Source organism: Cololabis saira, chromosome 9 (genome assembly GCF_033807715.1).
Source record: "Cololabis saira isolate AMF1-May2022 chromosome 9, fColSai1.1, whole genome shotgun sequence".
Taxonomy (NCBI): Eukaryota; Metazoa; Chordata; class Actinopteri; order Beloniformes; family Belonidae; genus Cololabis; species Cololabis saira.
This window is the reverse complement of record NC_084595.1, coordinates 47,678,397-47,692,707: the sequence shown is the minus strand read 5'-3', so window position 1 is coordinate 47,692,707 and position 14,311 is coordinate 47,678,397. Positions and strand designations below refer to the sequence as shown.

Here is a 14,311-nt window from a genome sequence, read left to right as displayed (position 1 = left end):
CTGACCTTGTAGATGATATTGTTATTGTGTGTGCTAGTCTCACAAACCTTAGCAAAAGTGTTGTTCCGAAAAAATCTAAGAAACAAGGGTTCTGAATAATAACATCAAGTCTTGACATTTTTTTATTTTCTCATCAGTGATTTGGAGCTGTGACTATGAATTGAATATCAGCCATTAATGATTTACTTGACTATTAAAGTTTTGCTAATAAACTACCGGAGTTATTTGTTTTTTCTCACTGATTGTGTAAATGTATTGATTATTTTCTCTTTTTAAAGCTACAAACATCCAACTTCCACAGCTGTAAATATGCTGCACAAATATACATATATTCACTATATGTGTTGTATATCAAACTCAGGTATATTATAGATATATTAATCCCCACAAATCCTCAAATAAAAATAATGAATTTACCTAAAAATAATGAACTAAGTTTTAAAAAACAGTATTTTGCATTATATGCCTTTTAATGTTTTTCTTTTTATCATATTAGTGGGAATAGGTTTCTGTAAATTAATGGTGATAATGTGAGATGCAGGATGGACAATAAAGCTCATATAATTTTTATTTTTTTTTATTTTTTTAAATAACTATCAACTTCATTCAGCCAGCACAGACAAAGGTACACATGACATGGCTTTCATTCAAAGGAAATGCTTAATGAAACTCATTAAGAAACAAAGGGGACACAGTAAATTAACAAAAATAATAAGATAAATAAATATGAAATAATATAATAACTTAAAATGTCTAGTGTATAAAATACATTCAGTTGACTGTCATAATTCTTTACAAACTTCAGCTGTGACAGCTGCTGACAGTGTCGCAGCTTCTCCTGAGTGTAAACACTAGGTTTCTCAACCAAATACAGATGAATATCCGGCCATTGGACATCGGGCCACTTTGTGATATCTTCCTCCGGGAAGGAAGTTGCTTTCCATCCGCCAAAGTTAGTTTAGTAACGTAATTTCCACGATCTTTTTCCGTCAATCGGCTGGTGTAAACTGTCATGAACTCCGTCTTTCTGCCGCAACAATGCGCGCGCAGCTTGCTTGTTTACAAACACGGAAAGGGGTCTATTCAAGGTTCGTTCATGTTGTGGAGCAGAAGCTTCTTCTTAATAACCAGAACGTGTGGCTTTAAAATCGGACCTTTATTCTCCTCAAAACATGTTGCAGCTTACGAAAAAAAACGGGAGAAAACCGATCTTTATCCGACATCTTCAGCAGTCAGTTAGAGTATAAAGCTAATGGTTAACACACGTTATACCATTTCCTGTAGACTTCAAAATAAAAGCATTTCCGTTTGAAACCGGAAATAGGGTATTTTCAGTACAATTCATTTAACATGTTCACTTTACTGTAAATAGCTGTAAATAAACTGTAAATACTAAATGTAAATAAACTGTAAATAATGTAAATAGTGCATCTTACACATTTTAACTTTTAACAGCATTTTAACATTTAACAGCTTTAAGTAAACAGGAATTATCTGTTTAAATCCCTAATAATAAAACAATTCACAACAGTTCATTCCATTTATTTATTTATTTTTATTTATTTTATTTTAATGTTTATTTAACAGGGACGATACATACAACATTGTCACAAAGAATGAAAAATGTGATACATACAAGACGTCTAACTTCAGCTAATTTGCAGTCTTTGTCCCTGGTCAGGCAAAAGAAGGATAAAAGATACTGAATACAAAATACAATAATACAAATACAGTGAACAGATATCATAAACAAATAAACACAGCTCCAAAATTTAGATAAAAAATTGCACAAGTAAAATACATTAAACATTAGTAAAATACTGTACTGACAGTGACTTGAGAGAAGTTAATGTTGGCATTTCTGCTGCTGCTTAAGCCAATGTTTAGCTTTGGCACTAAACATCCTTAATTCCGTTTGGATTTTATTTTTGGTGGTAAAGAATTCCATAAGTGTGTACCCAGCACTGAAAGGGATGACTGACCAAATGTTGTCCTGCATCTTCTAATTTTACAATTTTGGTTGCTCATGCTCCTTGTCATTGTTCCACAGTTGTCTGCTTTGATAAAGATCTGTGACATTGCTTGTGGGGCCAGTCCGCTGACACACTTAAAAACAACTTTCAAAAAAGAGGATTTTGTAAAGTTGGAAAAAGATAACAAATTATATTTCTCAATGATTTTACAGTGATGCCCCTTTTGTGGCTTCTGATCTCAAATTTTTAAAGCTCGTTTGTGGAGTGAGAATAGAGGTGTTGTTGCTGTGTCAGTGGCCTGGCCCCAGGCAGTGATGCAGTAGGACACATGTGAAAGGACCATAGCATGCAGGTATAAATGAGCTGCCCTGAAGGAGAGACAGGACCTGATGAGTCTGAAATAATTTAGACTAGTTTTTACAGTTTTAGACAGCTTCTTTATATGTGCTTCAAATTTAAGTTGAGGATCTAAAGTTACACCTAAATATTTAAACTAATTTACCACTTCAATGTCTTTGCTATCAATAGCGATGTGAAATTTCTCTAGGGCTTTCTTTCTTATTGAGAAACACATTGATACAGTTTTTTTATGATTAAGTGTTAAGTGATTCCTTTGTAGCCATTCGGAAACAGTAACCATCTGTCTGTTTAAGATATCTGAAGCTTATTCAAGGTTCGTTCATTCCATATATTCAAGGTTCATTCAATATATTCGGGGTTTCATTCAATATATTCAAGGTATTCATATATATATATATATATACACATACATACATACATACATACATAATATATATATATATACACACATATATATATATATATATATATATACACATACATACATACATACATACATAATATATATATATATACACACATACACACATAATATATATATATATATATATATATATATATATATATATGGACAGATGGTCCCAGCTAAACCAGTGTGTAGGAGCTTATTTGGAAAGGGTCATTTGTCCTGAGATACGAGACAAGGAAGGCTGGGTAAGTGAACATTTTCTTCAAAAGGGATTCAGAGATTTCAGATATTGCCCACTTTGTAATACAGGGTTGTGGGTTCTCAGAGGCCGAGACCATTAAACATCTTTTTTTACAAAGTCCTTTTGGTCATCTTGGTTTTGGTTATCTTTAAAAATGGATGAAATTCCTGTTTTCACTTACAATGATGTTTGTTCTGGCTATTTTGTTCTATATAGCCACAGCCCCAGCCTTAGGTGAGTGGTTTTAACGCACCTTGGTTGTAGATCCAGATCCAGTCACTATGCAGCCAGTCATTGTGTGAAAATAAACTCAAAAAGTACCCTACAAAAATTCTTAAGCCAGCACAAAGTGTATGTTCTTGTTTATGGGAAAAAAAGAAAATGTATGGGAATGCTATGGTGAGATTCTACGGTGAGTTGTGGTTAAAAAAACTGTCTTTGCTTCCCAACTAAGGCTCCGACTCCATTGTCTCTCAAACTTTTTCCACTTCCCTTTGTTAACTGGCACCACACCCACAATTACCATGGGTGTGGCCAAGCTGTCACTCAGCGGCCAGACTGCTAAAACAAATCAATAAACTAGAACCAAAAATATGGGAAGTGGTGAAATCATAAATATGCCTTTAACAAAAACATAAATGCTGTTTTGGCATCCTAGAATGTTATTTATTATGTGGATAACTTGGATCCTAAATACTCAAACATTATCAACCTGGTGATTATTTTGGGTAAATATCATATTCACACTTGTAAGTGGATGGAAATATTCCCTCCTTATATATATATATTTGTTTTACCAACTAATTTAAATCTATGAAAAAGATTGATAATATGAATAGGGTTGCCAAGAAACTGTATCATCCATAACTCAGTCCTTTCTCTTTTGATTTTATTGTACCTTGCTGTCCTTGTGCTTTTTGTTTGTTTTGTTTGTCTTTGTTTCTTGTGTGAATCTGTTATCTTCCTAATACCTTTTTCACCCTGCCTTGATCTGTACATTCTTTGTGCTAAATAAAGTTTAAAAGAAAAAAAAAGGTGGAGGAAGTGTGCTGTTGGAGAAAGACAACCATCTCAGAGCAGTGCTCTGAACCACGTCTGCTCCTCCTCCCATGGAGCTGCTGCCATACGTCAACGTCGCTTGCACTGTAAACGGACTTATTTTCATAAAGCACCTTTCTACAAAGAAATGTACGTTTTACGTCTCATTTATTCATTCACACACGGGATCCATAAAGTTCTTATTTTTGCCATCTGAGCAAATTAAATATATTATATTTGGTGCCTAACTGTTTCCAAGTATATTAGTGCGTATGTGAACAAATAAATGAGACGTAAAACGTAAATTTCCTTGTAGAAAGGCGCTTTATGAAAATAAGTCCATGTACTTGTATTGGTTTACAGCGCAGTCTTGAACATCCAATATGGCGGCGACGTTGACGTATCACAGCAGCTCCATGGGAGGAGGAAGAGACATGTCTATGATTTCACCCGCTGATTTCTGAAGACCGGGTTCGAAGCCCGTTTTCCTTCGTATGAGTGCATCGTTTTTGCTCAAGTAGCCGACTGGAACATGTCAGTTAGCTGTTTCCAGCTTGTTCCAGGGGTTTGCTGAGCAACGTGGACGCAGAAACGGAGAGAAGCCACTGGGTCACGTGACCAAACGCTATGTCCATTGTTACATACACTGGAAAGTTGGACAGAAATATAACTTGCACTCACGCAGCGTGAACGCAAGTGTTAATATTTGACAACTTTTTACAATATACGATAGTGAATGGTAGTTTCACAGGGACCCCTGAACATTTATTTGATCTACTCATGCATACAATTATGATAGGATTGCACCCTAAATAATAAAGTCGTAACCCACTTCAGCAGTATAAATCTCCGTTTAAATTGAGCGAGTCACGCCCAATTTAAGAAAGGTATTAGAGCTCTCCTGACAGCATATGAAACACTGGAAATATGAGGCTCCCTGGAACAATGATCTGTGCAGAACTCTGAATATATTTTTTTCTATAATTAAATTTTTGTATTCTTCCCCCCCCCCACTATTTGCTATATTTCATTTTAAAGTCAATTCCCAATGTCCCATGTATGTTAGGTGTTTGTTTTGTATGTTGCCATGTTTTGTAAATGAGCGAGTGTTCATTTTTACTTATGGAAAAGGGGCCTGATCACTACCACGTCAGCAGAAACCATGGAAGTGTTTCACACATTTATGAACCTTATTCTCATGGCCTTGCATTTACATGTGGACATCAGGTTAAACAGATCTGTTGAATTATATTCAAATGGGACTCCTTGTGCCTAAGTTGGCTTTGCTGCTTTTCTTGTGCCCAAATATAACATACACCACGCCAATAATCATGTTTATCAGAATGCAAGTCACGATGCAATGGGAGTGAAACTTGGTCACTTGGATTTATTTTAAGTAATTGGAGTTTTGTCGTTTCATCTGCATGACCAACCACGTTCACCGTTACAGCTTCAACTGCTAGTTAGATATTCAGCTTGTGGGAATTACACAATTAGAATTTACTGTACCAATAGTGAACAAAAAAGGCAAATGAGCAGTAGAACTTTTATTGAGAACACAGAAAACTCAACATACAAGTGTTTGAGTGAGGAAGACGTTACAACAACGGCCTTTGCTTCATCGATCAGGCCAGATCATCCTCAACTCAACATTGAAACAGACAGGTGTCAACATTGAAAAGGTAGAACGATTATGTCAACAGCAAGTTTGGGCCCAATCCCCTCAGAACATTGAAAACTGGAGAACACACATGAGGTTGCACATTTTCTTAAACATTGTCAGAACAGAAAGTTTAGGCCAGATCCTCCTCACCCTCCTCCTCAAACTCTCCCTCTTCTTCAGCCGTGGCGTCCTGGTACTGCTGGTACTCTGACACCAGGTCGTTCATGTTGCTCTCGGCCTCAGTGAACTCCATCTCATCCATGCCCTCCCCGGTGTACCAGTGGAGGAAAGCCTTGCGCCTGAACATGGCAGTGAACTGCTCAGAGATGCGCTTGAACAGCTCCTGAATGGCCGTGCTGTTGCCAATGAAGGTGGCGGCCATCTTAAGGCCTCGGGGGGGAATGTCACAGACAGCGGTCTTGACATTGTTGGGGATCCATTCAACAAAGTAACTGCTGTTCTTGTTCTGCACGTTAAGCATCTGCTCGTCTACCTCCTTCATAGACATGCGGCCGCGGAAGATGGCGGCCACCGTCAGGTAGCGGCCGTGACGCGGGTCACAGGCGGCCATCATGTTTTTGGCATCAAACATCTGCTGGGTGAGCTCTGGTACGGTCAGCGACCTGTACTGCTGGCTGCCCCGACTCGTGAGGGGAGCAAAGCCCGGCATGAAGAAGTGCAGACGAGGGAATGGCACCATGTTCACGGCCAGCTTACGCAGGTCAGCGTTGAGCTGCCCCGGGAACCGGAGGCAGGTGGTGACGCCACTCATGGTGGCAGAGACTAGATGGTTGAGGTCACCGTACGAGGGGGTGGTGAGTTTCAGAGTACGGAAACAGATATCATAGAGCGCCTCGTTATCAATGCAATAGGTCTCATCTGTGTTTTCTACCAGCTGATGGACCGATAGCGTAGCGTTGTAGGGCTCAACTACAGTGTCAGACACTTTAGGGGACGGCACCACGCTGAAGGTGTTCATGATGCGGTCAGGGTATTCCTCCCGGATCTTGCTGATGAGCAGGGTGCCCATGCCCGAGCCGGTGCCGCCGCCCAGGGAGTGTGTGAGCTGGAAGCCCTGCAGGCAGTCGCAGCTCTCCGCCTCCTTCCTCACCACGTCCAGCACCGAGTCCACCAGCTCCGCTCCCTCCGTGTAGTGACCCTTGGCCCAGTTGTTGCCAGCACCACTTTGGCCTAGGAAAAACATTAGTTAGTTATTGGGGAAAAAAATTAAAATAAAATAAACCAGACACTTTCAGATATTAACCCACCAAAAACAAAGTTGTCAGGCCTGAAGACTTGGCCAAAAGGTCCAGATCTCACGGAGTCCATGGTGCCGGGCTCCAGATCCACCAGCACCGCACGGGGGACGTATTTACCACCTTCAGGGAGAAGAAAAATGTATTTCCTTTTTAAGAAGAAAAAAATAACCGAACTTTAATACAGCTTGCCAAATCCTTGTTTTGCACGAACCTGAAGCTTCGTTGTAGTAAACATTGATCCTGTCCAGCTGCAGGTCGCTGTCCCCGTGGTAGGTTCCGGTCGGGTCGATGCCATGCTCGTCACTGATCACCTCCCAGAACTACAGCACAACAAGGGAAACAAGAGAAACTCATTAAAATGGCGTCCCTTTCCCGCTGCGGCGGCGGATGCGCGCGCAGCCGCCGCACTAGCGGCGCGAAAACGTTTGAATTGTAACGGCTCTGACGTCATCGACCGCCCGCTCCACCTAACCTGCTGGGAGAAGCTGCCGCAAGGCCCCGGTGAGAAACACACATTTCAGGTATAAAAGCCAAATATTAACGATCAATGAACATACTAATCGGTTTTTAAACCCACTCTCATTTCGCCGCAGTTAAAAGCGCATAGCTGTTTCACACAAAGCGACCAAACCCATCCCCCTCCGAAAACAGGCCACCCTTTTTCACTTAACAGGACAAAATTTAGCGGAAAAAAAGCGTTTTTTCGATTAAACCTGTGCTCGAGTCAAGAAAAAGCTTATTTAGTTTGAAGCCTGATTTGAATCCCCCTCACACGATCCTTGAGTAGTTAATTAAAAATAAAAAAATTAAAATTTAAATAAAACTGTTTTAATTTGCCTTCACGTTGACATGAAATCCTTAGGACGTCAAAAGAATGGTTATTTAGAGCAGTTCTTGGAAGCTATAACCGTTTAGAGAGGAGAGCTGGATATTCTGGGTGTGGTTTCCAGCCGGCACAAAGAACCGGCTTGTGGAGGCCGGAGCGCCGTTTTTAAATAAAACTAAAACCCTCGGACTATATGCACAGGTTACACGTGTTCTTACTCACTTTGGCCCCGATCTGGTTACCGCACTGGCCGGCCTGGAGATGCACGATTTCCCTCATATTCGCTGGAGATGTCTAGTCACTAGTGAAACAGCCGAGTTTTTCCTTGCAAGTGCGTGCTCGGCGGTCGGGCTCTGGTTTTATACTGCGATGGATCACCCTAACCCGTCACTCTCAATGTGTATTGGCTACAATACGTCGGCATTATTGACAGACGTGGGTGTTGACCAATCGGATTTCAGGTCCTCCTTCGCCATTGGCCCAAACCACCTGCCTATCATTGTCAGGCAATCACGTGACACATGTCTAACGGGGTGGCGTTACGTCGGATTCTTGTGATGGCGGAACAGAAAGGGCCGGGGCATATTGTGAAAATCTGCCTTCGTCATTTCAAGCCGCGCTTTGTTACACCTGAAAGACAGTGAATCGTTTAAATATGATGATTAAAAGACGTAATTCTCAATTTTACATTGTGCATGAAAAGCAATCCCAATGATAAAGGTTGTAAGGGACAGCTTACGTGGCTGTTACAACACTCAGCAGAAATCACCAAGGGAAACTGTTGCCATAGGATTCAAACAGTCATGAACGGAAACAACTGTCGTTTTTACTGTTCTTTTCTCTATCTGGCAAGATGTTTACTCGTCTCATTCAATACGAGAAATGAGTGGAGTCAAAGTATTCACAATGGCGTAGACAGTTATAATCAGTACTCGAGTTGTAAAACAAAATCAGGGGGGATGGTGGATTTGATCATATGGGGACAGATAATTTGTGCTGATTACAAATAATATAATATATTACAAATAATAGCAGTGACCAAAACACCTGCAGAAATACTGCAGGAATGACATAGCAGCAGTTAAATGCAGCCTTCTGTAAGCTTTAAATATCCACTGGGCTTACATCAAATACATCAAAACACAACAATAAAAAACACTTTTCTGAACTTATCAATATGACTCTGTCCTTCACAGGATAAGTAACATGGATCACTGCAAAAACTCACAATCTTAACAAGAATATTTGCCTTATTTCTAGTTAAAATGTCTCAAAGTAAAAAAATCTCATTACTTAAAACAAGACTCATCACTGGAAAAAACATCAATTTTCATCTGTTTCAAGTAGATTTTCACTTGAAATAAGTAGAAAAATCTGCCAGTGGAACAAGATTTATTTGCTTGTAATAAGAAGATACATCTTGTCCCACTGGCAGATTGTCCTACTTATTTCAAGTGAAAATGTACCTGAAACAGGTGAAAATGCTCAAATAAGTTATTTTTCTGGTGTTATTTTTCTGGTGATGACTCTAAATGTTGAAATAGCAGTAAAACCACATTCATTGATGAAATGACATAAGGGATGGAAAGGAGGAATGGCCGTTTTACAGGGGGGATGATTTGGACCGTTTTTATTTCAAGGGGGATGATTTGGACCGTTTTTATTTCAGGGGGGGATGATTTGGACCGTTATTATTTCAGGGGGGATGATTTGGACCGTTTTTATTTCAGGGGGGGATGCCATCCCCCCTCATCCCCCCTCAACTCCAGTACTGGTTATACTGTATTTAATTAGTATGATACACTAGCATGCAGCTGCACAAAGCCCTAGGTCTTTCCACAGAAGTAAATAGGCTACTAGTTGTGGAAATTCGTGATAATGCAAACGTGATTCAGGATCAAGAACAGCATTAAAAACATTATGTACCATTTGACATTAAATGTATTTGGTGATTGTCTGTCATGATTCATGAAATAAAATATTGCTCCACCCAATCATTTTCTAAGAAAACGGGCGACAAAAGGTTCCCATAGTAATTGACACAAATTGAAAACAAGTGAGTATTTGACAATTAATCAGAAGAATTGCAGCTGAAAGTTGCCCTTACATGTTAGAGGACATATGTCATGATTTGATAGTATTAAAGTAGTAAGTAAGTAGTAATAAAGCTAAAGAAGTCTGTGGCTGCCATGTTTTTTACGCCATGTTTATTTATGTGATTCCTCACAAGAACCAATTATAAAAACATTGGACAAAGCATTGGTCACCACTGGTATCTGAGGAGGTTTTTGAAGCCTCGCTTTCTTCTTAAGGCATGCAGCGATGTCAGAAAACTAACAGAAACACAGCCACTGTATGTCACAGTGAAAGTTAGCTGTAGCTCCCAGCTCGTTCTCCAGTCACCACTGACATCGCTGCAGAGATGCAGCTAGAGCTGCAGAGCTGCAGCTAGAGCTGCAGAGCTGCAGAGCTGCAGTTAGACCTGCAGAGCTGCAGTTAGAGCTGCAGAGCTGCAGAGATGCAGTTAGAGCTGCAGAGCTGCAGCTAGAGCTGCAGAGCTGCAGTTAGAGCTGCAGAGCTGCAGCTAGAGCTGCAGAGCTGCAGTTAGACCTGCAGAACTGCAGTTAGAGCTGCAGAGCTGCAGTTAGAGCTGCAGAGCTGCAGAGCTGCAGTTAGACCTGCAGAGCTGCAGTTAGAGCTGCAGAGCTGCAGCTAGAGCTGCAGAGATGCAGTTAGAGCTGCAGAGCTGCAGTTAGAGCTGCAGAGCTGCAGAGATGCAGTTAGAGCTGCAGAGCTGCAGTTAGAGCTGCAGAGCTGCAGTTAGAGCTGCAGAGATGCAGTTAGAGCTGCAGAGATGCAGTTAGAGCTGCAGAGCTGCAGAGCTGCAGTTAGAGCTGCAGAGCTGCAGTTAGAGCTGCAGAGCTGCAGAGCTGCAGTTAGAGCTGCAGAGCTGCAGAGCTGCAGTTAGAGCTGCAGAGCTGCAGTTAGAGCTGCATAGCTGCAGAGCTGCAGTTAGAGCTGCAGAGCTGCAGAACAGCCACACCCAACATGACTGCTGCAGTCAGCAGTCACTCAATTATATTAGAAATAAAGGAATGGCTTTATATAAATTCTCCTGACGTGGTACCAAAACATTCTCCCCTGAATCATTAGAGCAATCAAACTATTTATACCAAAACGTTTTTTTTGTTGTTTTTTTTCAACCAGGCTATAAATATGTTTATTTCTGCTGTAAAGTTGGACATGTAAACATTGACTGCAGTGGCGTAGCCATACCTGCCAACATTGGAATGCTCCACTCACATCCCCGCCCTGATACAAACAAGACCACTTTTACTGAGCTTTACATCCATAGCTACAATGAAATGTGATCAAATGTACCTCCCAAAATGACTCTACAGCCTTCTTGGAGCCAAATATGTTTAATATTAATAACAATAGGGGGCACGGTGTTGCAGCAGGCAGTGCAGCCGTCTCACAGCAAGAAGGTCCTGGGTTGGATTCCCGCCGGGGACGCTGTGGGTGCTGAGTGCGTGTTAGTTCCCCCATGACTTCAGCGCCCTGGGTGGGGTTGGTGGAAGGATCTTTCTGTGTGGAGTTTGCATGTTTTCCCCGTGTTCCCTTGGGTAGCTAATGTGAGCTACCCTCACAAAAACATGCAACAGTCCTGGGCTATACTGCCCCCTCTGGCCAGCCGGGGAACAGATGGGGTGGGGAGGATCCGGCCGGAATAACGTGATCCTTCCACGCGCTACGTCCGGCCAGAGAAACCCCACCCTGTCTGGTGAAAAGATGCTGCTGCTCCTCAGGTTAAGGAGGAGACCTGAGCTCAGTGCAAGAACTCCCAGGGTTGGTAGAGGATGGCAATGCCCAGGACTGACTTAGGTAGGAGGGCTTGGTGATAAAATGGGAAAAAACCGGGATAAAAATATATATATATAAAAAAAAAAAAAAATATTAATAACAATAAAATACAATATACAAAAAAACACATACTGGATCACGCACTGAGGTGGTGGTGGAGTGTGTGTGTGTGTGTGTGTGTGTGTGTGTGTGTGTGTGTGTGTGTGTGTGTGTGTGTGTGTGTGTGTGTGTCCAGGACTTCAATTTTCATAAGAGTCCAGTATCAATGTGAGCTCTTTTTCCAACATGAGTAACGAGATCCTATTCATCCTTTCTATGAGCATTGGAGCTCTGCGGGTGGATTTAATCCTCTTGACAACTGAAAAAAGGCGCTCCACAGAGCAACTTGTAAAAGGCAGTGATGTCAGAATACGAAGCAAACCGTTCATGTCGGCAAAAACATCTTTGTTGCAGGAGTCTAGGACTCCACTGATGGATGGGAACTGATGCCCCCCATCCACTTTCAGTTTGATGAGTTGCCCGGACAGTCAGTTCAAAGTCCTCCAAACCAAGTACAAAATGCCTGCTCGGCGCGGGGAATATGTCCACACATCACAACCAGCCCCCCAATCTCGCACTCAGAAGGCACGCCGATTTTTTCCAGTGGCCAGCCGCGGTACTGCAACAAAAAATCCCATGGGGCCCAAAAAGCTTTTTTCCCATAGACCGCAATAGTAAAAGAGAAGCCTCTAAAACTGTTCACAGGACACCTCCAGCTGTAATCACCGGCAATTACTAATCTTTGTATTCTATATTTTTAAGTCATGGACTTTATATCCGTCAAAAATGTTTTATAACGGCCAGAAAAGTCAAAGAAAAGTCTCTTTCTGGGCGTGACGTCACGGCCGTGTCGGTGCCATGGATGTTGCCCCGGGGCATGATGGGAGGCCCTAGAGCATCATGGGAGGTGACTCAACTGCGCATGCTCTTTGGGCCCCTTAACGCGGAAGTAAACCCGGAAGTCAGGAACTCATTTCAGCGTATGCGCTGGTGAGCAAATTGCATTGAAATGAATGGGCGGCCATTTTTGATGTCCCATCCAGTTAATATTATAGATCCATGGTCACAACGCATAGCCTGACGGCAAATTTTACAAAGTGATTAGTTGATTGAGTCGAACATGTTAGTAAGGCCAAAACAACAAAAATGCATCAAATACTTGTGTGCCAGTTGACCCTGTGGGTGGCACTGCCACAGATTGACTGAATCACTTTTGCGGCCAGGCGAGAAACTGCAACCAATCCTACTTCAGCATGAAACTCAACCCTGGAGTTAGATGGTTGACGCTTGCTCACAACCCAAAAACAACCACCCAGCTATAGAGGCCAGGAAAGTTTTATTGTACAGCACATTTCATGTACAAAACAATTCAAAGTGCTTTAGATAAAAACATTTTTTTTAATGCATTGAAAAGTAAAGGGTTTAAAAGCAGAAATTAAAAAACAGACAGACATAAGTTAAAAATAATTAAACATATGAGAAGCAAGAAATAAAGGTTGTAGTGTATTAGGGTGGATTAACAAAATGCTGCAGTAAATAAAAAGCTTTTCAATGTTGACTTAAAGAAAATGTCATGTTAAGTAGCCCTGATGTATTCTGGGATCTCGTTCCACAGGTGAAGAGCATAAAAGAGTCATGTCTCTGTTTGTTTTTGTCCTTTACTTATTGTGTTTCTGTGTTCCGGGAGGATGGGAGTGTCCGGGGATCTGGGCCGTGGGCCGTGTTCCCACACCTGCAGCCGATCACGGCTCAGCTTTCACTACCGGGTTCAGGCTGGCACAGCCTTTCCATTTAATTCAATTTTATTTTTTATATAGCGTCTATTACAACAGAAGTTGTAGTTGTTGTAGTACTTAGCTGTTACATTTTAGAAACATTACATTTTTGCCAAAAAAACAAAACAAGACAAATTATAAACATACAAAACCCTAACATACAAAAATAAACCTTTAATATGTTGCACCAGAGGAGATAACATCTCTGTCTAGTCCAGTGGTCTTCAACCGGGGGGACTGCAGGGGGTCCTCCAACTTAAGAAGAAATAAAGGCAATTTTAACCAAAATAATTTGTGAGTTTAAAAAAAAATATATATATGTATATATATATGTATGTATATGTATATATATATGTATATATATATATATATATATATATATATATATATATATATATATATATATATATATATATATGTGTGTATATATATGTATATATATATATATATATATATATATATATATATATATATATATATATATATATATATATATATATATATATACATATATATACATATGTATGTATATATATATATATATATATATATATATATATATATATATATATATATATATATATATATATGATTGGGAAAACACCATTAACAGGCGATAATAATCTACTTTTGACAATAAAGTCTACAACTCTACATAAATGACTACATATGACTAATGTCAACTTTAGAGCGGAAAAATGAGCTAGCTAGCTGTTTAGGGGGGAAAATTCATTGCGAAATTGACTTGGCTATTTCATATTTAATGCTAGTTAGACCTGAAGGATAAATTAGTGCCAATAACGAAGCCTAAAGCTGGAGATTGTAACGTTACAGCTCGGCCTAACGTTACTCCTTCCACGTCTG

The 14,311-nt window shown here is 40.5% G+C and overlaps 1 protein-coding gene across 1 annotated transcript; it reads right to left on the bottom strand.

Moving 5' to 3' along the window:
* Window positions 1–5,553: 5,553 nt before the first annotated feature.
* On the bottom strand, window positions 5,554–8,150 carry LOC133450806 (tubulin beta-1 chain). Its single transcript, XM_061729700.1, has 4 exons — window positions 7,992–8,150; window positions 7,155–7,263; window positions 6,953–7,063; window positions 5,554–6,875 (listed from the first exon to the last, which is right to left on the bottom strand). Exons 1-4 carry the CDS (start codon window positions 8,046–8,048, stop codon window positions 5,815–5,817), a joined length of 1,338 nt encoding a protein of 445 aa, XP_061585684.1. The 5' UTR covers window positions 8,049–8,150; the 3' UTR covers window positions 5,554–5,814.
* Between the last annotated feature and the right edge of the window lie 6,161 nt (window positions 8,151–14,311).

Coding starts and splice junctions, on each gene's coding strand:
- LOC133450806 (XM_061729700.1), bottom strand. CDS start 8,048: ATGAGGGAAATCGTGCATCTCCAGGCCGGCCAGTGCGGTAACCAGATC. Junction 7,264..7,991: donor GTAACCAGATCGGGGCCAAA/GTGAGTAAGAAC, acceptor GTTGTGCTGTAG/TTCTGGGAGGTGATCAGTGA. Junction 6,876..6,952: donor GCCTGACAACTTTGTTTTTG/GTGGGTTAATAT, acceptor TGTTTTTCCTAG/GCCAAAGTGGTGCTGGCAAC.